The 21,050-nt window shown below is 54.5% G+C and overlaps 1 protein-coding gene and 1 non-coding gene across 3 annotated transcripts; one reads left to right on the plus strand and one right to left on the minus strand.

Annotated features, from left to right (window-relative positions):
* The first annotated feature begins 55 nt into the window (after window positions 1-55).
* Window positions 56-12,455, plus strand: SERPINF2 (serpin family F member 2). Of its 2 annotated transcripts, XM_010339967.3 has the most exons (11): window positions 56-180; window positions 296-392; window positions 1,630-1,678; window positions 1,795-1,833; window positions 1,950-2,012; window positions 2,317-2,518; window positions 3,314-3,457; window positions 3,604-3,807; window positions 5,133-5,275; window positions 9,796-10,000; window positions 11,374-12,455. In XM_010339967.3, exons 3-11 carry the CDS (start codon window positions 1,634-1,636, stop codon window positions 11,766-11,768), a joined length of 1,440 nt encoding a protein of 479 aa, XP_010338269.3. In that variant the 5' UTR covers window positions 56-180; window positions 296-392; window positions 1,630-1,633; the 3' UTR covers window positions 11,769-12,455. The 2 variants fall into 2 exon arrangements, with proteins under 2 accessions (XP_010338269.3, XP_003929387.3); XM_003929338.4 differs by lacking the exon at window positions 296-392 and having other exon boundaries at window positions 97-180.
* A 1,691-nt stretch (window positions 12,456-14,146) lies between these two features.
* Window positions 14,147-14,257, minus strand: LOC120367006 (U6 spliceosomal RNA). Its single transcript, XR_005581509.1, has one exon. It is a non-coding gene; the product is annotated as a U6 spliceosomal RNA (small nuclear RNA).
* Between the last annotated feature and the right edge of the window lie 6,793 nt (window positions 14,258-21,050).

Raw genomic sequence — 21,050 nt, forward strand, 5'->3', positions numbered from 1 at the left:
TAACCGGATGTGCCAGTCAATGTTTACCAGAAGAGAACGCACTCTCCACGGGGTTGGCTGAGAGTAAAGGTCCCGGTGGGCGGAGGGGTGGGGCGGGCCGGCTGGAGCCCGTGCAGAGGGCCGGGAGCACCCAAGTGGGGCCAGAGGAACTTCGAGTGCGGCAGCAAGGAGCCCGCAGAGGTACGGGGGAGGCGGGTGGCTCGGCCTGCTCCCCGGGCGGCAGAGGAGGCAGGGAGCTGCCTTCCCCGCTGAGGGGTCTGGGCTGGATTGATTCAGGAGGCCTGTCACTCCCCAGCCGCCTCTGGCGGTACGGAGCCAAGGACTCCAGGAGGAGCACCTCTGGGACCCGAAACACTGGAGCCTGTTCTTGGCAAGAAGATTCAAACACCCAGGTCCGAGACAGGGCCTGGTCAGAGCGCTTGTGTGCGATGAGGGTGGGGCCAGGGGCCACAGAAGGACCCTCAGAAGGATTGGCTCCAAGATGGGGTGGGGGGGTGGCTGCGACACCTGCTCTGGCTTATCCTCCTGAGACTCACTCCTGCCCTTCCCAGAGCCAGCCTGGTCAGGGTCAGGGTCTCCACAGGCAATTCTGGCGAGAATCATTCACTGGGCTCTGCTGCTGGGTCAGAAGGCAGCACTCCGGCCGCCTCGCCAGCCCTGCTGAGACCTGAGGGCCTCACATGTATGTCCAGCCTCGTGGGCGAGACCCGAAAGGCCTGAGAAGACTGGCTCAGAGGACATAGCAGGTTGGGCGGGAGCTCTCGGGTAGAGGCTTTAGGGCAGGCTTCCTGGAAGAGGCAGCCTTGAGCCAAGCCGAACCCAGCCATCGGCGGGTGCCAAGTCTTGTACTCACAGTTTACAGAGACAGCCTTATTTTATCTTCATTTTTTGAGACAGAGTCTCGCTCTGTTGCCCAGGCTGGAGTGCAGTGGCACGACCTTGGCTCACTGCAACCTCCACCTCCCGGGTTCAAGCGATTCTCCTGCCTCAGCCTCCCGAGTACCTGGGATGACAGGCTTATGCCACCAAACCCAGCTAATTTTTGTATTTTTAGTAGAGACGGGGTTTCTCCATGTTGGCCAGGCTGGTCTCGAACTCCTGACCTCAGGTAATCCATCCGCCTTGGCCTCCCAAAGTGGTGGGATGACAGGCGTGAGCCACCGCGCCCAGCCACACAGACGGCCTTATTTTGGTCCTCACCGAGCATGTGAGAGGACTGAGGGACTCAGGCCACCATTTTAAAGGTAACGCCAAGCCTGGTGGGGTTAGGGGAATGCCAAGGTCCTTTGCAAGAGGCAATCTGGATTGAGACGCAGGTCTGCTGCACAGTGCGGGGCCTGGAAGGAGGGGAACATTTTGGTTTTTCTATTTCCCTCCTATCAACCAAAACACCTTCAGTGCACGAAATGTGAAAGACTGGAAACTTAAAAGGGGGAAGGATCCGGGGAGGGCTGTCCCGCCCCACAGGAGAGGGGGGCCGCTGCGCGTGTGTTGTTCTGACTCTGGAACCTGCTTCTTCCCCTTGGCGCTCGTGACTCGGGGCTTGGCGGTGTCTGTGAGCGTGTGGGTAGGAGTCCCTGGCGGGCGTGGGGACGGGAGATGGGAACAGACTTTCTGTCCCTGCCACAGGAACATGGCGCTGCTCTGGGGGCTCCTGCTGCTCATCTCCTGCTCCGTGGTGAGGCTGGGCTGACCTCCAGGTGGGGTGGGGCGGAGGGGGAGAAGAGGGGCGGCGGTGTGGAGGGAGGGCTTGGCTCCCAGGGGCCCCTCCTAGCCTCACCCCTTTCTCCGCAGTTCTCTCCTGTGAGTGCCATGGAGCCGGTGGGCCAGCAGGTACTGGGGAGCGAGGAGCCCGTGATGGGGGAAGGCCCCGGGGTCTCACCGGTGGCCTGGGCAGGGTGGGGCCCCGTGGGGAGGGTTGCGCTCCAGCTCCTTCCTCCGTTCTGCAGCTAACTATGGGGCCGACCCAGGAGAGGGTGCTCCCGCTTACCTTCCTCAAGCTGGACAACCAGGTAGGACCAGGTGGGGCTGGGGAAGAGTGGGCGGGGCCAGAGGGAGGTGGCCACAGCAGTAGGGCCAGGGGCCGCAGCTGGGGACGGGGGGCGTGGCGAGGCCGAGGCTCTGGAATCTGGAGGCCAGGAGGGACAGTGGGTGGGGAGGACCAAAGTTGGGCTCCAGGCCCCAGAACGCCCGTGCCCTCCGTCGGACGCCCCCTCTCCCCTCGGGCTGGGCTCAGGCCCTGCTGTCCTCAGGACCTGCAACACAGAACCCGGAGCTGACCCATTGACCTCCCTGTCCCCTGATCTGCCCCCACAGGAGCCTGGTGGCCGGACTGCCCCGAAGAGTTCCCCAAGAGACTGCAGCGGAGACCCCACCCCACAGCAGACCCGAAGGCTGGCCGAGGCCATGATGGCCTTCACTGCCAACCTGTTCTCCCTGGTGGCAGAAACCTCCACCAGCCCCAACCTCATCCTGTCACCCCTCAGTGTGGCCCTGGCGCTGTCTCACCTGGCACTAGGTACCCTGGCACCACTTGTCCAGACCAAGAGAGATGGGAGGCTAGTAGGAACATGGTACTCCAGAGGTTCTCCAAGGGTGCCTCCTCTACCAGGTCACCTGGCTGCTGGGTTAAAAACTGCAGATTCCCAGGCCCCCACCCTGGGGGTGATCTGTGTGCATCAGATCTCAGGGACTGGGCGGGGGAATCTGCTTATTTACAAGTCTTCCAGGTGATTTGTTTGTGAGTCTGTCTGGGCAGAGTCTTGCTCTGTCGCCCAGGCTGGAGTGCAATGGCGTGATCTGAGCTCACTACAACCTCTGCCTCCTGGGTTCAAGTGATTCTCCTGCCTCAGCCTCCCGAGTAGCCAGGATTACAGGCACCCACCACCATGCCTGGCTAGTTTTTGTATTTTTAGTAGAGACAGGGTTTCACCCTGTTGACCAGGCTAGTCTGGAACTCCTGACCTCAGGGGATTCACCTGCCTTGGCCTCCCAAAGTTCTGGGATTATAGGCATGAGCCACCGCGACTGGCCTCGCCTGGTGATTTTTACGTGAGAGTTTGATAGCTGAACTCTCTCCCAGTGTGCTGGAGGGTCTTGCTCTGGGAAATGGAAGCCCAGAGAGGGAAGGTCACTTGCGAGACGTGAGGTCACCCAGGCTGTCAGCCACGGGGGAGAGACTCAGTCACGCAGAGCAGAACCGTGGCTGTGGGAGGGCGGTGTGTGGTCCTCACAGGTATCCAGGAGGGACTGGAGAGGGCAATGGGGGTGAGAAAGGGCCCCAGCGGGCCTCAGCCAGTGCACTGCCCTCCAGGTGCTCAGAATCACACACTGCAGAGGCTGCACCAGGTGCTGTATGCCGGCCCCGGGCCCTGCCTCCCCCATCGGCTGAGCCGCCTCTGCCAGGGCCTGGGCCCCGGTGCCTTCCGACTGGCCGCCAGGATGTACCTGCAGAAAGGTGGGTGCTGAGGCCGGGGAGCTCACTCCGTCCTGCCCTGGGGTGGAGGAGGGTGAGAGACAGGGGCTGGGACTCTGGCAGCGGGTAGGAGCGTGGCTGGCCGTGGAGCCTGAGTCCCGGGGACAGCCTGTGCTCCCTCTGTGCAGGATTTCCCATCAAAGAAGAGTTCCTGGAACAATCAGAACGGATATTTGGTGCGAAGCCTGTGAGCCTGACGGGAAAGCAGGAAGATGACCTGGCAAACATCAACCAGTGGGTGAAGGAGGCCACGGAGGGGAAGATTCCGGAGTTCCTCTCCCAGCTGCCAGGAGACACGGTGTTGCTTCTGCTCAATGCCATCCACTTTCAGGGTGCGCTCCTCCTCCTCACACATCCCCCACCCGGCGTCACCCACCCCGGAGGCTGAGCTGGGATGTGCAGGCCTTTTTTTCTTTTTGAGACAAGTCTCGCTCTTGTTCCCCAGGCCAGGAGTGCAGTGGTGCGATCTCAGTTCACTGCAACCTCCGCCTCCTGGGTTTAAACGATTCTCCTGCCTCAGCCTCCTGAGTAACTGAGATTACAGGCGCCCGCCACCACGCCCAGCTCATGTTTTTTTTGGATTTTTAGTAGAGATGGGGATTCACCATGTTGGCCAGGATGGTCTCAAACTCCTGATCTCAGGTGATCCACTGCCTTGGCCTCCCAAAGTGCTGGGATTACAGATGTGAGCCCCTGTGTCCGCCCCCCCACTTTTTTTCTGAGACGATTCTAGCTCTGTCACCCAAGCTGGAGTGCAGTGGCACGATCTCGGCTCACAGCAGCCTTTGCCTCCTGGGTTCAAGCTATTCTCCTAAGTAGCTGGGATTACAGGCATGTGCCACAACACCTGGCTAATTTTTAGTAGAGACAGGGTTTCACCATGTTGGCCAGGCTGGTCTTGAACTCCTGACGTCAGGTGACCTGCCCACCTCAGCCTCCCAAAGTGCTGGGATTACAGGTGTGAGCCACGGCACCTGGCCGTGCAGGCTTTGTTCTGAGGGTCCCCTTTCTCCTCTGTCTGGGCCATGAGGCAGGGGGCGTCTGGGTGTGGTGGGGGCGGGTGCCAAGGAGCCAGATGAGATTGTCCTAGAGGGAGTACCTGGGAACAGATGGTCTGAAAAGACCCAGGGAGATTCCTGGGGGCATTGCTGGGGTGGGGGGAAGCATGAGCCCAGATTTCAAAACCCTGCAGGAAAGAAACCTCAATCCACTGGATGCCACCAGCATTCCCTGGGGTCTTGGTCTCAACTGCTCTCCACCTCTTTTTTTTTTTTTTTTTTTTTTTTTGAGACAGAGTTTCGTTCTTGTTACCCAGGCTGGAGTGCAATGGCGCGATCTCAGCTCACCACAACCTCCGCCTCCTGGGTTCAGGCAATTCTCCTGCCTCAGCCTCCTGAGTAGCTGGGATTACAGGCACGTGCCACCATGCCCAGCTAATGTTTTGTATTTTTAGTAGAGACGGGGTTTCACCATGTTGACCAGGATGGTCTCGATCTCTTGACCTTGTGATCCACCCGCCTCAGCCTCCCAAAGTGCTGGGATTACAGGCGTGAGCCACCGCACCCGGCCTTGCTCTCCACCTCTTGAATGGGTGCTGGGTGGGATGGGCAAGGGGCTGGGCCCCATCTCCATGACCCCTGCCTCTGCCTGGTTGCAGGTTTCTGGAGGAACAAGTTTGACCCGAGCCTCACCAAGACAGGCTTCTTCCACCTGGACGAGCAGTTCACGGTGCCCGTGGAGATGATGCATGCCCCCACGTACCCGCTGCACTGGTTCTCACTGGGGCAGCCTGAGATCCAGGTCGCCCCTGGTTGTCCAGCAGGCTGGGCCTGAGTGCTGGGAGGTGGGGAGGGGAGGGGGCAGGCTGTGGAGCTCGTACAGGGCTGGGTGGTGGGTGTCTCGCCTTCCTTGCTGCCACGTCCCAGGGGCGGGCAGTTCCAAAGGGTTCCATATCCCCTCTCCTACCCGGCAGGAGGACTCAGGCTCCAGGCTCTTTGAGGTTCATTAATTCAATGAAAACATAGGGGGCATTTGCTGTGTGCTAGATGCTGTTGTAAGCACTAGAGTTTTTGTGGCGCATGAGGGAGGCCAGGCCTCTGCTCTTAGGAGGGACAATCCATGGGGCAACAGCAAACGTCCATCAACACAGGAATTCCAGACAGCGGAAGCACTATGTAGGGAAAACTGAAAGAGAAGGTGATTTTGGCCCCGGAGCGATGGCTCACACCTGTAATCCCAGCACTTTGGGAGGCCGAGGCAGGTGGATCACAAGGTCAGGAGTTCAAGACCAGCCTGGCCAAGATGCAAAACCTCGTCTCTACTAAAAATACAAAAATTAGCTGGGCTGCCGGGCGCGGTGGCTCAAGCCTGTAATCCCAGCACTTTGGGAGGCCGAGGCGGGTGGATCACGAGGTCGAGAGATCGAGACCATCCTGGTCAACATGGTGAAACCCCGTCTCTACTAAAAGTGCAAAAAATTAGCTGGGCATGGTGGCACGTGCCTGTAATCCCAGCTACTCAGGAGGCTGAGGCAGGAGAATTGCCTGACCCCAGGAGGCGGAGGTTGCGGTGAGCCGAGATCGCGCCATTGCACTCCAGCCTGGGTAACAAGGGCGAAACTCCGTCTCAAAAAAAAAAAAAAAAAAAAAAAATTAGCTGGGCATGGTGGTGGGTGCCTGTAGTCCCAGCTACTCAGGAGGCTGTGGCAGGAGAAATGTTTGAACCCGGGAGGCAGAGGCTGCAGTGAGTCGAGATTGTGCCACTGCACTCCAGCCTGGCGACAGAGCGAGAACCCGTCTCAAAAAAAAAAAAAAGCTGGCCTCCAACTCCTGACCTCAGGTGATCTGCCTACCTCAGCCTCCCTAAGTGCTGGGATTGCAGGTGTGAGCCACCAAGGCTTGCCTTATTTAGGTAGTTTAGAGTGGTCAGGGAGGATTCTTTGAGGAGGGGCACTGAACTGAGACTCAGGTGACCATTGTTGTTTTTTTTTTTTTTTTTTTTGAGACAGAGTTTCGCCCTTGTTACCCAGGCTGGAGTGCAATGGCGCGATCTCGGCTCACCGCAGCCTCCGCCTCCTGGGTTCAGGCAATTCTCCTGCCTCAGCCTCCTGAGTAGCTGGGATTACAGGCACGCACCACCATGCCCAGCTAATTTTTTTGTATTTTTAGTAGAGACGGGGTTTCACCATGTTGACCAGGATGGTCTCGATCTCTCGACCTTGTGATCCACCCGCCTCGGCCTCCCAAAGTGCTGGGATTACAGGCTTGAGCCACCGCGCCCGGCCCAGGTGACCATTGTTGATGAGGGTTTATTCAAGGCCCTCAGACAGTGTCCTTAGAAGGGAGGATCTGATTGGATTGGATTTCCTGCGTCATCCTGCGTGGAACATTCTGATTGTATACACTTCTTTTTTTGGGGGGGACTGAGTCTCGCTCTATCCCCCAGGCTGGAGTGCAGTGGCATGATCTCGGCTCACTGCAAACTCTACCTCCCGGGTTCAAGCGATTCTCCTGCCTCAGCCTCCCAAGTAGCTGGGACTATAGCGCCACCACGCCTGGCTAAATTTTGTATTTTTTAAAGTACAGACTGGGTTTCACCATTTTGGCCAGGCTGGTCTCGAACTCCTGACCTCAAGTGATCTTGCGTTGGCCTCCCAAAGTGCTGGGATATTACAGGCCTGAGCCACTGCGCCCGGCTCTGATTGGATAAAGTTCTGTGCCAAGCTGTCTCAGGTGTCGCCTCCCTTGCTTCTAGCCTAGCTGTGGTCCCCTTGGCCTGGGCATTGAGCCCTGGGTGGGACAGCTGTGGCTGAGAGGGCAGTGTTTGTTAGCTTCACAAGGCAAGTATGACGCAGAGCACCGCCACCTCTGCAGGGAGGGGCCGAAGCCACCTAGGCAGCCCTCCTGGGAGGGGCCGTGGGGGAGCGGGGCCGGGGCAGAGTGTCCTGGCTTCCCTCCAGCTCACTGTGGAAGGTCTGATTCACCGCCCCACCCGCCCCTCTTTTCCTGCTTCCTTTTCCCTCCACGCCGTGTCCTGCGCACCCTTCCTCCTGCTTCCTTTTCCCTGACACTGTGTCCTGAGCACCCTTCCTCCTGCTTCCTTTTCCCTCCACGCCGTGTCCTGCGCACTCTTCCTCCTGCTTCCTTTTCCCTGACACTGTGTCCTGCGCACTCTTCCTCCTGCTTCCTTTTCTCTGACACTGTGTCCTGAGCACCCTTCCTCCTGCTTCCTTTTCCCTCCATGCCGTGTCCCGCGCACCCTTCCTCCTGCTTCTGTTTCCCTACACACTGTGTCCTGCTCACTCTTCCTTATGCTCTGCCTCCTTTCCCTGGCTCCTCTGCCTTTCTCTTCCTCAGACCCTCTGCTGGCAAGCCCAAAGAGCCAGACGCCATGCTTATCCTCCTGTAAGCGGGGGTTCTGCGCACAGGCACTGTGCCTGGAACCCACGGTAGGACGCCCTCGAGCCCCGTGGTGCCCGCACAGCTTTCACTGCAGAATCCCTCCACGTGAAATCCTAATTGCTGAGCACTGTGGCTCACGTCTGTCATCCTAGCACCTTGGGAGGACAAGGCGGGCAGATAACGAGGTCGGGAGTTTGAGACCAGCCTGGCCAACATGGTGAAACCCCATCTGTACTAAAAATACAAAAATTGGCCAGGTGAGGTGGTGGGTGCCTGTAATCCCAGCTGCTCAGGAGGCTGAGGCAGGAGAATCTCTTGAACTCTGGAGGCAGAGGTTTCAGTGAGCCGAGGTCACGCCACTGCACTCCAGGCTGGCGACAGAGCAAGACTCTGTCTCAAAAAGAGAGAGAAAGAAAAGAAATCTTGGCCGGGCGCGGTGGCTCAAGCTTGTAATCCCAGCACTTTGGGAGGCCGAGGCGGGTGGATCACGAGGTCGAGAGATCGAGACCATCCTGGTCAACATGGTGAAACCCTGTCTCTACTAAAAATACAAAAAATTAGCTGGGCATGGTGGCACGTGCCTGTAATCCCAGCTACTCAGGAGGCTGAGGCAGGAGAATTGCCTGAACCCGGGAGGCGGAGGTTGCGGTGAGCCGAGATCGTGCCATTGCACTCCAGCCTGGGTTAACAAGAGCAAAACTCCGTCTCAAAAAAAAAAAAAAAAAAAAAAAAAAAAGAAAGAAATCTTAAGCCAAATCACAATATATATACACAGCTGGATGGGAGCAGGTGAAGAGAGAAACCCACATGTATTGAGCACTCTCTATGGATAGACACTACTGGAAACTTTTTTTTTTTTTTTCCTGGAGATGGATTTTCACTCTTGTCACCCAGGCTGGAGTGCAGTGGTGCAATCTCAGCTCACTTCAGCCTCCACCTCCCGGGTTCAAGGGATTCTCCTGTCTCAGCCTCCCGAGTAGCTGGGATTACAGGCATGTGCCACCATGCCCAGCTAATTTCTGTACTTTTAGTAGAGACAGGGTTTCACCATGTTGGCCAAGCTGGTCTCAAACTTCTTTTTTTTTTTTTTTTTGAGACAGAATCTCACTCTATCGCCCAGGCTAGAGTACAGTGGTGCGATCTCGGCTCACTGCAACCTCCGCCTCCCAGGTTGAAGTGATTCTTCTGCCTCTGCCTGCTGAGTAGCTGGGATTACAGGTCCTTACCACCACGCTGGGCTAGTTTTTGTTGTTGTTGTTGTATTTTTAGTAGAGACGGGGGTTCACCATGTTGGCCAGGCTGGTCTTGAACTCCTGACCTCAGTTAATCCACCCGCCTCAACCTCCCAAAGTGCTAAGATTATAGGTGTAAGCCACTGCACCTGGCCTGGTCTGGAACTTCTCTATTTTTTTTTTTTTTTTTTTTTTTTTGAGACAGAGTTTCGCTCTTGTTACCCAGGCTGGAGTGCAATGGCACGATCTCGGCTCACCACAACCTCCGCCTCCTGGGTTCAGGCGATTCTCCTGCCTCAGCCTCCTGAGTAGCTGGGATTACAGGCACGTGCCACCATGCCCAGCTAATTTTTTGTATTTTTAGTAGAGACGGGGTTTCACCATGTTGACTAGGATGGTCTCGATCTCTTGACCTCGTGATCCACCCGCCTTGGCCTCCCAGAGTGCTGGGATTACAAATGTGAGCCATCTCCCAGCCACACTGCTAGAAACTTTAAAAGCATCTCATTCGGTTTCATGTCCACCTGCAGTGGACAGGTGGTGTGACTCCGCCTCGCAGAGGAAGTGGAGTGTGGTCTGGGCATGGGCCGGCAGGGTGACCAGCAGCCCCAGCATCTGCCTGGCATGGCAGCACCTCGCCCAGCTCTGCGCTTTCTGGTCCTCAGGCTCTTCCCTTCCTCATCTGCAGGTGGCTCATTTCCCCTTCAAGAACAACATGAGCTTTGTGGTCCTCATACCCACCCACTTTGAATGGAACGTGTCCCAGGTACTGGCCAACCTGAGTTGGGACATCCTGCACCCACCCTCGGTGTGGGAGAGGCCCACCAAGGTCTGGCTGCCTAAGCTGTATCTGAAACACCAAATGGACCTGGTGGCCACCCTCAGCCAGCTGGGTAAGGAAGAGGGTGTGGGCTGGCCGCCGAGGTCAGGCTGGGCAGGGCGGGCGAGGAGGAAGCCTGTGGCTGGCAGTGGGGCTGGGTCAGAGCCGGCCTTCGCCCTGCCCTTTTCCAGGGCTTCCGGAGGGGGAGAGGGTTGAATATGAACACCCGGCCCCTAGGGCATGTTGGGTGACCCAGTGAATGGGGTATCTGCCTTGCTGCTCAAGACCTAGCATTGCAAGGAGAGTCTGGGTAGAGCCTGGGTGGCATGCGAGCCTCCCCGGCTCTCCTGGATGGGGAGGGAGGAGAAGCTGGGGTGTCATGCTGTTAAAGAAATGCTGGGTGCGGTGGCTCACACCTGTAATCTCAGCACTTTGGGAAGCTGAGGCAGGTGGATTGCTTGAGCCCAGGAGTTCGAGACCAGCCCGTTCGAGACCAGTTCGACACCGAAACCCCATCTCTACAAAACATACCAAAATCAACCAGGCATGGTGCATGCCTGTGGTCTCAGCTACTCTGGAGACTGAGGTGGGAGGACTTCTTGAGCTCAGGTGGTTGAGGCTGCAGTGAGCTGTGATTGCGCCACTGCACTCCAGCCTGGGCGATAGAGACCCCATCTCAAAAAAAAAAAATAATAGTAATAATAACTAAAATAAATAAATAAGCATTAGGCTGGGCGCAGTGACCCAAGTCTGTAATCCCAGCACTTTGGGAGGCCAAGGTCGGTGGATCAGGAGTTCAAGGAGGTCAGGAGTTCAAGACCAGCCTGGCCAACATAGTGAAACCCAGTTTCTACTAAAAAAAAAAAAAAAAAAATACAAAAATTAGCTGGGCGTGGTGGTGGGCACCTGTAGTCTCAGCTACTTGGGAGGCTGAAGCAGGAGAATTGCTTGAACCTGGGAGGTAGAGGTTGCGGTGAGCCGAGATCAGGACACTGCAGTCCAGCCCGTGTGACAGTCTCAAAATAAATAAACAAACAAACAAATAAATAAAGCATCTATCCTTCAGCCATTCGCTAGGCAACTGCTGTTTCCCAGGCACTGTAGCAGGCACTGGGACGCCACCAGTACACACAGCTGAGTCTAATGGGGCAGGTGGACGAATAATCAGGTACTTACAGCAGCGTAAGTGATCAGACAGCAAGGGCTTCTCTCAGTTCACCTGGGAGGACATGGAAACTATACCTAGCTTGGACTTTGGAGCTGGAGATCAGGGAAGGCTTCCTAGAGGAAGTAGTGTTGAAGCTGAGACTTGGAAATTACATAGGAATTAAGCTGGGATCTGTGAGTTCAAGGTTTGCTAGCCAGGATGTCAGACACCCTCCCAAGCAGCTCCAGGAGCCTGAGCGCTGAGGACAGCTCTGACCAGCCGTCTCCCGCCCTGGGCAGGCCTGCAGGATCTGTTCGAGGCCCCGGACCTGCGTGGGATCTCCGACCAGAGCCTGGTGGTGTCTGGCGTGCAGCATCAGTCCACCCTGGAGCTCGGCGAGGTCGGCGTGGAGGCGGCCGCGGCCACCAGCATCATCATGTCCCGAATGTCCATGTCCTCCTTCAGCGTGAACCGCCCCTTCCTCTTCTTCATCTTCGAGGATACCATGGGCCTTCCCCTCTTCGTGGGCAGCGTGAAGAATCCCAACCCCAGCGCGCTGCGGGAGCCCAGGGAGCAGCAGGATTCCCCGGCCAGCAAGGACTTCCCCCCAGGCCGAGACAAGGACTTCAGCCCCGACTTGAAACTGGCGCCCCGCTTTGAGGAGGATTACCCCCAGCTTCACAGCCCCAAGTGAGGGGCCGTGGTCACCGCGTCCAGAGTCCCGGCCTGGACCAGCCTCTCCACTCATGTGACTTTTTCCGACCTGCTTTGTGGCACTGGGGCAGGGGCTGGGGGCCCTGGGGGGACAGTCTGAGAGAGGCCATTCTTTCCTGACACCTCTTGGGGAGCTTGGGGTGGGGGGCCGGGAGGAGGGCAGGCATTGGAGGATGGGAGGGAGCCCAGAGGTGTCCTGCGCCGGGCTCTGGGTGGAAGAGAGGGAGGTGTGCTTCCAGTTCTCCCAGGAGACAGGTGAGCTGCCCCCCAGGTCAGCTGGGACACCCCACTTTTGTTTACCAAAGAGAAAGGGAGGGGGAGAGGGCTGCCTCTGGGCTTGTCCTGGGAGACCCAGGACAGGGCGAGGAGCGACAGGCCCTGGGGGTGGCTCGCTCCGTGTGGAATGCGGGTCCCGCACAGCCTGGCCGGGGCCTAACCTGCCCAGTGCTCCTCAGCCTCCACCCCACCCACGCCTGTGGCCCCAGGCTTCCCACTGGCCCTTGAGATGCCAGCACTGCCGGGATTCCCTTCCTTCCTCTCCTGCCTCCCTCCTCTGCCCAGGAGCTCAGGGACTGAGGCAGGAAAGGCCCCATGGGCTCCTTGAGGCTCTTTTTTAAGGTTTTTGTAGTGATTTTTATGCCACCTGAATAAAGAATGCATGGGCTTGGCTGGTTTGATGTCACCGTTCTGGGCATGGGTGGGACAGGCGGGGAAGGCAGGGAGGCAGCCGCAGGGTGGGCTGTGCTGAGGGATGCTGGGCCCAGCAGGGGCAGCAGCCCGCTCCGTGCCACGTTGAGCCTCTGGCCGCTCGCCAGACGTTCTCCAACTCATGGTCCCCTCTGACCTCACTGGCCCTCCCCAGGGACCCCTCCACGCCAGCCTGCTTCTGTTCCTGGCCTCTTCTCTCTTTGCCTTGGGCAGTGGCAACCAGGGCAGCTCAGAATAGCGCCAACCTCCCGGTTGGGGAGAAGAACTGGCAATTAGGGAGTTTGCGGAGTTTCTAATTACACAGTGGCCCCTCTGCCAGGAGCTGGCGCCCGCCAGCCGGGGGCAAGCTGCCGGGAGTACCCGGCTCCATCTGGAGACAGTCAGTGCCTGAGGATTTGTGGGGAGCAGGTGGGGAAACCTTGGCACAGGGCTGACACTTTCCTCTGTGCCAGAGCCCAGGAGCTAGGGCAGCGTGGGTGTGGTGTCCGCGTGGGTGGGCACGCTCCCCTGCTGGGGGCGCAGCCACCTGGAGCCCTAATGTGCGGTGGTTAAGAGCCAGTCGGAGAGACCTGGCATGGAATCTTGCTTCTTGCAAACGAGCAGTGTGGAGAGATGGGATAATGAATAAACAGGAGAAACACATGGTGTATCAGAGGATAGCTGCCGGAAGAGCTCTGCTGAAGAGTGAAGCAGGGAAGGGGCAGGGCCAGGAGGAAAAGCCTCGTGTGAAGGTGATCTGGGTGCAGGGACTTGCAGGGGATGATGGAGGACACTCGGGAGGTCCCGGCGAGGAGCGGCCTGGCAGCTGCCTATGCAGAGGGCCTGCGGAAGAGCTCGGGAGAAGCAGGGATGGGGAGCTGGAGTGGAGGGACTGAGGTGGAGCAGGAGGCAGGCATCAGAGAGGAGCTGGGGACAGATCCTGGAGGTTCTAGGGGCACAATAAACACTGTGACTTTTGTCCTGTCAGTCTGTCTTTTTTTTGAGACTGAGTCTCACTCCGTCCCCCAGGCTGGAGGGCAGTGGCATGATCTCAGTTCACTGCAACCTCCACTTCCCAGATTCAAGTGATTCTCCCGCCTCAGCCTCCCGGGTAGCTGGGAGCGTGCCACCACCCTCAGCTAATTTTTGTGCAGGGTTTTGCCATGTTGGCCAGGCTGATCTTGAACTCCTGACCTCAAGTGATCCACCTGTCTCGGCCTCCCAAAGTGCTGGGATTACAGGTGTGAGCCACTGTGCCTGGCCTGAACTTTCTCTGCCCACCACCTTTTTTTTTTTTTTTTTTGAGATGGAGTCTTGCTTTGTTGCCCAGTGTGGAGTGCAGTGGCACGATCTCGGCTCACTGCAGCCTCCAGGTTCAAGTGATTCTCCTGCCTCAGCCTCCTGGGTAGTTGGGATTACAGGTGTGCACCACCACGCCTGGCTAATTTTTGTGTTTTTAGTAGAGATGGGGTTTCATCATGTTGGCCAGGCTGTTCTCCAACTCCTGACCTCAGGTGATCCACCCGACTCGGCCTCCCAAAGTGCTGGGATTGCAGGCATGAACCACAGTGCCTGGCCAACTTTTGTTCCTTTAAATTTTGTAGGGACATAATAGGTATATATATTTATAGAGTTCATGAGATGTTTTGATACAAGTAGGCAATGTGAAATAAAAATATGGAAGGCTTCACGAATTTGCACATGACCGTTGCACAGGGACCAGGCTCATCTTCTCTACATCACTCCAATTAACGTTAGTATATGCGCTGCCATAGAGAGCACCTGTTTTTGGACTTTTTTTTTTTTTTTTTCTTGAGGCGGAGTTTCGCTCTTATTGCCCAGGCTGGAGTACAATGGCACTATCTCAGCTCATCACAATCCTCTACCTCCTGGTTCAAGTAATTCTCACGCCTCAGTCTCCGACAAGCTGGGATTATAGGCATGTACCACCACGCCTGGCTGATTTTTGTATTATTAGTAAAGAGAGGGTTTCTCCATGTTGGTCAGGCTGGTATCGAACTCCCGACCTCAGGTGAGTGCCTGGAAGTTGGAGAGACCTGGCATGGAATCTTGCTTCTTGCCTCAGCCTCCCAAAGTGCTAGGATTACAGGCGTGAGCCACCACACCCAACCTGAACTTTCTATAAAGGATTCATACAGTCCATGCTCTCTAATGCCTGGCTTCTTTCATTCAACCTTGTGCTTGTGAGACCCATCTGTGTTATTGTGGATGGTGATGATAGTTCATTAAATCAAAGGCTTTTTTATTTTTATTTATTTTTATTTTTTATTTTTTAGACAGAGTCTGGTTCTGTTGCCTGGCTGCAGTACAATGGCACAATCTTAGCCCACTGCAACCTCCACCTCCACCTCCTGTGTTCCGGTGATTCGCGTGCCGCAGCCTTCTGAATAGCTGGGATTATAGGCACATGCCCCCACACCCGGCTAATTTTGTATTTTTGGTAGAGACTGGTTTTCACCTGTTGGCCAGGCTGGTCTCAAACTCCCGACCTCAAATGATTCACCCACCTCAGCTTCCCAAAGTGCTGGGATTACAGGCATGAGCCACGTGCCCAGCCACAAAAGTCTTTTTTTTTTTTTTTTTTTTGAGACGGAGTTTCACTCTTGTCACCCAGGCTGGAGTGCAATGGCGCGATCTCGGCTCACCGCAACCTCCGCCTCCTGGGTTCAGGCAATTCTCCTGCCTCAGCCTCCTGAGTAGCTGGGATTACAGGCACGCGCCACCATGCCCAGCTAATTTTTTGTATTTTTAGTAGAGACGGGGTTTCACCATGTTGACCAGGATGGTCTCGATCTCTCGACCTCGTGATCCGCCCTCCTCGGCCTCCCAAAGTGCTGGGATTACAAGCTTGAGCCACTGCGCCCGGCCCACAAAAGTCTTTTAATTGTGGAGTGTGGTGATCTGAGCCAAGCTCTGGGGGAACGAACTGGACAAGGTCAAAGGTGGGAGTGGGCAAGAGACTTGGGGGCATGGCCAAGTATGCTGGCTTCGGAAATGGAGGAAGCCGTCGGAATTCAGATGCAGATGAACATAACATTTGTGGATGGATTGTGTGGGAGATGAGAGACACACTCCAGGACTGTGGGGTTCATTATTTAAATTCCTGTGCTTTTGTCTTGAGAAAATTGGTAGGTACTGGCCGGGTGCGGTGGCTCACACCTGTGATCCCAGCATTTTGGGAGGCCGAGGTGGGTGGATCATCTGAAGTCAGGAGTTCGAGACCAGCCTGACCAACATGGAGAAACGCCATCTTTACTAAAAATACAAAATTAGCTGGTCGTGGTGGTGGGCACCTGTAATCCCAGCTACTTGGGAGGCTGAGGCAGGAGCTTGAACCCGGGAGGTAGAGGTTATGGTGAGCTGAGATCACGCCATTGCACTCCAGCCTGGGTAACAAAAAAAAGACTTTTTTCCATTTCAAAAAAAGAAAAAAAAAATGGGTAGGTACCAGTGCCTTTTACTGAGATGGGGAGCAGAGTGGGGGCAGATTTTAGATTGCACTGAGGATGTCATTTGGGCATGTGATGGTGGACACGCCGCACTAATACAGGGTGATCACATGTACCAGCTTGCGCAGGACAGCTCAAGTTGTGTTTGTGGTTTTAGCTTAACTAATAGAATCCCTGCTGACTGAGTGAGGTGGCTCACGCCTGTAATCCCAGCACTTTGAGAGGAGGATAACTGAGCTCAGGAGTTCAAGACCAGTGTGGGCAACAAGGTGAGACCCTGTCGCTACCAAAAATACAAAAACATTAGGTTGGCATGGTGGCACGTGACTGTGGCCCTAGCTACTCAGGAGGCTGAAGAAGGAGGATCGTTTGAGCCTGGGAAGTTGAGGCTGCAGTGAGCCGTGAATGCACCACTGCACTCCAGCCTTGGTGACGGTGCAAAACCCTGTCTCAAAAAAAAAAAAAAAAAAAAAAAAAACAAAGCCAGGCGCGGTGGCTCAAGCCTGTAATCCCAGCACTTTGGGAGGCTGAGGCGGGTGGATCACGAGGTCAAGAGATCGAGACCATCCTGGTCAACATGGTGAAACCCTGTCTCTACTAAAATTACAAAAAATTAGCTGGGCATCGTGGCGCATGCCTGTAATCCCAGCTACTCAGGAGGCTGAGGCAGGAGAATTGCCTGAACCCAGGAGGCGGAGGTTGCGGTGAGCCGAGATCGCGCCGTTGCACTCCAGCCTGGGTAACAAGAGCGAAACTCCGTCTCAAAAAATACAAAAAACAAAAAACAACAAAACAAAACCAACAACCCTCCTTTTAGCTCTTAGACGTGTTTGTGTTAGCTGGGTGTGGTGGCTCATGCCTGTAATCCCAGCACTTTGGGAGGCTGAGCGGGGAGGACTGGAGACCAGCCTGGAAACAGAGCAAGACTCCATTTCTATTAAAAGAAAAAATAAATCTTCATGTTTGCGTGATAATTTATAGGTTTATCTTCCCTGTTTTGCATCCATGTCAAATGGTAGGAGGAGAATGGCCAGAGTTATGGGCTTGGGCTTATTTTTTTTCTTTAAGACAGAGTCTCCCTGTGGCCCAGGTTGGAGTGCAGTGGTGCGATCTGCCACCCAGGTTCAAGCAATTCTCCTGCCTCAGCCTCCCTAGGAGCTGGGATTACAGGTGCCCACCACCACACCTGGCTAATTGTTGTATTATTAGTAGAAATGGGATTTCACTGTGTTAGCCAGGATGGTCTCAATTTTCTGACCTCGTGATCTGCCCACCTTGGCCTCCCAAAGTGCTGGGATGACAGGTGTGAGCCACCATGCCTGGCCACTTTTTTTTTTTTTTAGAGACAAGGTCTTGCTCTGCGGTGCAGGCTGGATGGAGGGCAGTGGTGTGATCACAGCTCACGGCGGCCTTGACATTCTGGGATCAAGCCCTCTTCCTGCCTTGGCCTCCCACATGCTGGAATTACAGGCATGAGCCACTGTGCTTGGCATCTATTCATCTTTAATGCCAAGTAGGCAACTGAATATTCCGACCAGGGATAGAATTGTTTACGTGGGGTACTTAGACACACTCGAAGTCATGGAACTGGTGGAAATCACCGAAGGGGTGGTATAGAAGAGGGGTCCCAAGATCAAGCCAGTAAAGGAGGCAGGAAAGGTAAGATGTGTGAGCTGGCAGAAAAGGGGAAGAGTGTGGAGAGCCAAGGTGTCAGGGAGGGATACCCCATTGCCTCCTGCCAGTCCACATGAGGTCACCCACGAACTTAGAGACAGCGATTTCAGGGGAGAAGTGGCACAGACACAAGTCTGGGCTTGGTGGAGATGGGAGCCGAGGCAGCGTAGACGTAAGAGGAAACTAACTGCTCCTTGCAGAGTGGCCTGAGGAGCACTGGGAATGGGCAGTGGTTTTAGGGGGTTCAGCGTCAAGGAAGCGTCTTTTAAAGAAGCGGGAGGGTCGGGCACGTGGCTCACGCCTGTCATCCCAGCACTTTGGGAGGCTTGGGCAGGCGGATCACCAGGAGTTCGAGACCAGCCTGACCAACATGGTGAAATCCCGTCTCTCCTAAAAATACAAAAATGAGCTGAGCATGGTGGTGCACGTCTGTCATCCCAGCTACCTGGCAGGCTGAGGCAGAGGAGAATCACTTGAATTCTGGAGGTGGAGGTTGCAGTGAGCCGAGATTGCACCACTGCACTCCAGCCTGGGCAACAGAGTGAGACTGTCTAAAAAAAAAAAAAAGGAGGAAGTTTGAGGGCTGAGGAAGGAGCCTTCAGCGCAGACACGCTGGTCACGCAGGAGACGGGCTGCCTGCGGTGGTGAAGTCCCTGCCAGGAATCGGATACAGCTGAACAAAAGAGAACTCTTCTTTGTTATTTTAAAATTTGTATTTATTATTATTTTTTTTTATAGAGATAGAGACAAGGGTTTTCACCATGTTGCCCAGGCTGATTTCCAACTCCTGGCCTAAGAGTGCTGGGATTATGGCATGAGCCACCACACCTGGCCCAGAACCCTTACTAAGGATTTATTTAAATTATTTACTTATTTGTGAATATTTTATTCACTGGTTCACAACTCAAACGCAGCAAAGCCTTCCTCTCATTCTGATTCCCAGTCACCGGACTCCACGCTTGGGATGCAGCGTTTTTAATCTCTCCCTTGTATCCTTTTCGAGATAGTGTTATATTTTAAAAAGCAAATACAGGCCGGGTGTGGTGGCTCACGCCTGTAATCCCAGCACTTTGGGAAGCTGAAGCAGGGGCTCACCTAAGGTCAGGAGTTTGAGACCAGCCTGGCCAATATGGTCAAACCCCGTCTGTACTAAAAAAAAAAAAAAAAAAAAAGAATTAGTTGGGCCTAGTGGCAGGTGCCTGGAATCCCAGCTACTGAGGAGGCTGAGGCAAGAGAATTCTTGAACCTGGGAGGCGGAGGTTGCAGTGAGCCGAGATGGCACCACTGGATGCACTCCAGCCTGGGCGACAGAGTGAGACTGTCTCAAAAACAAAACAAAACAAAAACAAACAAAAAGGCTAATACAAACACACATATACAATAGACAACATTGTAAACATTTTATTTTTTTAGCGAAGACGTGGTTTCACCATGTTGGCCAAGCTGGTTTCAAACTCCTGACCTCAGGTGATCAGCCCACTTCGGCCTCCCAGTGTTAGGATTCAGGCCTGAGCCACCGCACCTGGGCTAAAACTGTCAACATTTTAGAAGAAAGTATAGAATCCCTTTGTAATCTTGGGGAAGAAGAGATTTTTTTTTTTTTTTTGAGACGGAGTTTCGCTCTTGTTACCCAGCCTGGAGTGCAATGGCGCGATCTCGGCTCACCGCAACCTCCGCCTCCTGGGTTCAGGCAATTCTCCTGCCTCAGCCTCCTGAGTAGCTGGGATTACAGGCACGCGCCACTATGCCCAGCTAATTTTTTGTATTTTTAGTAGAGACGGGGTTTCACCATGTTGACCAGGATGGTCTTCATCTCTTGACCTCGTGATCCACCCGCCTCGGCCTCCCAAAGTGCTGGGATTATAGGCGTGAGCCACCGCGCCCGGCGATTTTTTTTTTTTTTTTTTTAAGATGGGGTTTCACCATGTTAGTCAGGCTGGTCTTGAACTCTTGACCTCAGGTGATCCACCCGCCTTGGCCTCTAAAGTGCTTGGATTACAGGCGTGAGCCACCATGCCTGGCCAAGAAGAGATTTTTTTTTTTTTAAAAAAAGATACCAAAAGAGGCTAATACCCTTTTCGGTCTTAGCCCATCTGTACCCAGGTGAATAAAAAAGAATAAAAAGTTAAAAAAAAAATACCAAAAGAAGCACAAATTATAAAAGATTGACCATGCTCGCATTAAAATTAAACATTTGTTTCCATGAAAATACACCATAAAACAAGCTTGTGTGACCCATGACCCACAGGCTCCATGCAGCCCAGGATGGCTTGGAATGCAGCCCAACAGAAATTCGTAAAAAGCTTTCTTAAAACATTGAGTTTTTTGTTTTTTGTTTTTTATTTTTAGCTCATAAGGTGTCATTAGTGTTAGTGTATTTTATGTGTGGCCCAAGACGATTCTTCTTCCATTGTGGCTCAGGGAAGCCAAGACATTGAACACCCCGCCATAAACAAAATGAAAAGACAAGCCTCAAGCTGGGAGAGAATATTTGCAATGCAGACAGCTGACAAAGATCACTGCCATCCGGAAAGGACTAGAAGTCAGCGAGAAAAGAAATGCAACAGAGGCCGGGCGCGGTGGCTCAAGCCTGTAATCCCAGCACTTTGGGAGGCCGAGGTGGGCAGATCACAAGGTCAAGAGATGGAGACCATCCTGGTCAACATGGTGAAACCCCGTCTCTACTAAAAATACAAAAAATTGGCCGGGCGCGGTGGCTCAAGCCTGTAATCCCAGCACTTTGGGAGGCCGAGGCGGGTGGATCACAAGGTCAAGAGATCGAGACCATCCCGGTCAACATGGTGAAACCCCGTCTCTACTAAAAATACAAAAAATTAGCTGGGTATGGTGGCGCGTGCCTGTAGTCCCAGCTACTCAGGAGGCTGAGGCAGGAGAATTGCTTGAACCCAGGAGACGGAGGTTGCGGTGAGCCGGAGATCGCGCCATTGCACTCCAGCCTGGGTAACAAAAGCAAAACTCCGTCTCAAAAAAAAAAAAAAAAAAAAATACAAAAAATTAGCTGGGCATGGTGGTGCGTGCCTGTAATCCCAGCTACTCAGGAGGCTGAGGCAGGAGAATTGCCTGAACCCAGGAGGCGGAGGTTGCGGTGAGACGAGATCGCGCCATTGCACTCCAGCCTGGGTAACAAGAGCGAAACTTCGTCTCACAAAAAAAAAAAAAAAAAAAAAAAAAAAAAGAAACGCAACAGAACAGGCCCAGGTAATTCACGGAAGGAGAACCTAAGAGGCCAATAAACTCTGAAAATACGTTTCACCCCGCACTAGTAATCAAGGAAATGCAAATTAAAACTGTAAGGACAGGACGTCTATTTCACGCTCATCAGGTGGGCAACATTTAAATGTCTGACAATACACGGAGCGCAGGTGAGGATAGAAGCAGCAAGTCTCTTGCCCTACTAGTATCTACTAACA

Source organism: Saimiri boliviensis, chromosome 17 (assembly GCF_048565385.1).
Source record: "Saimiri boliviensis isolate mSaiBol1 chromosome 17, mSaiBol1.pri, whole genome shotgun sequence".
Taxonomy (NCBI): Eukaryota; Metazoa; Chordata; class Mammalia; order Primates; family Cebidae; genus Saimiri; species Saimiri boliviensis.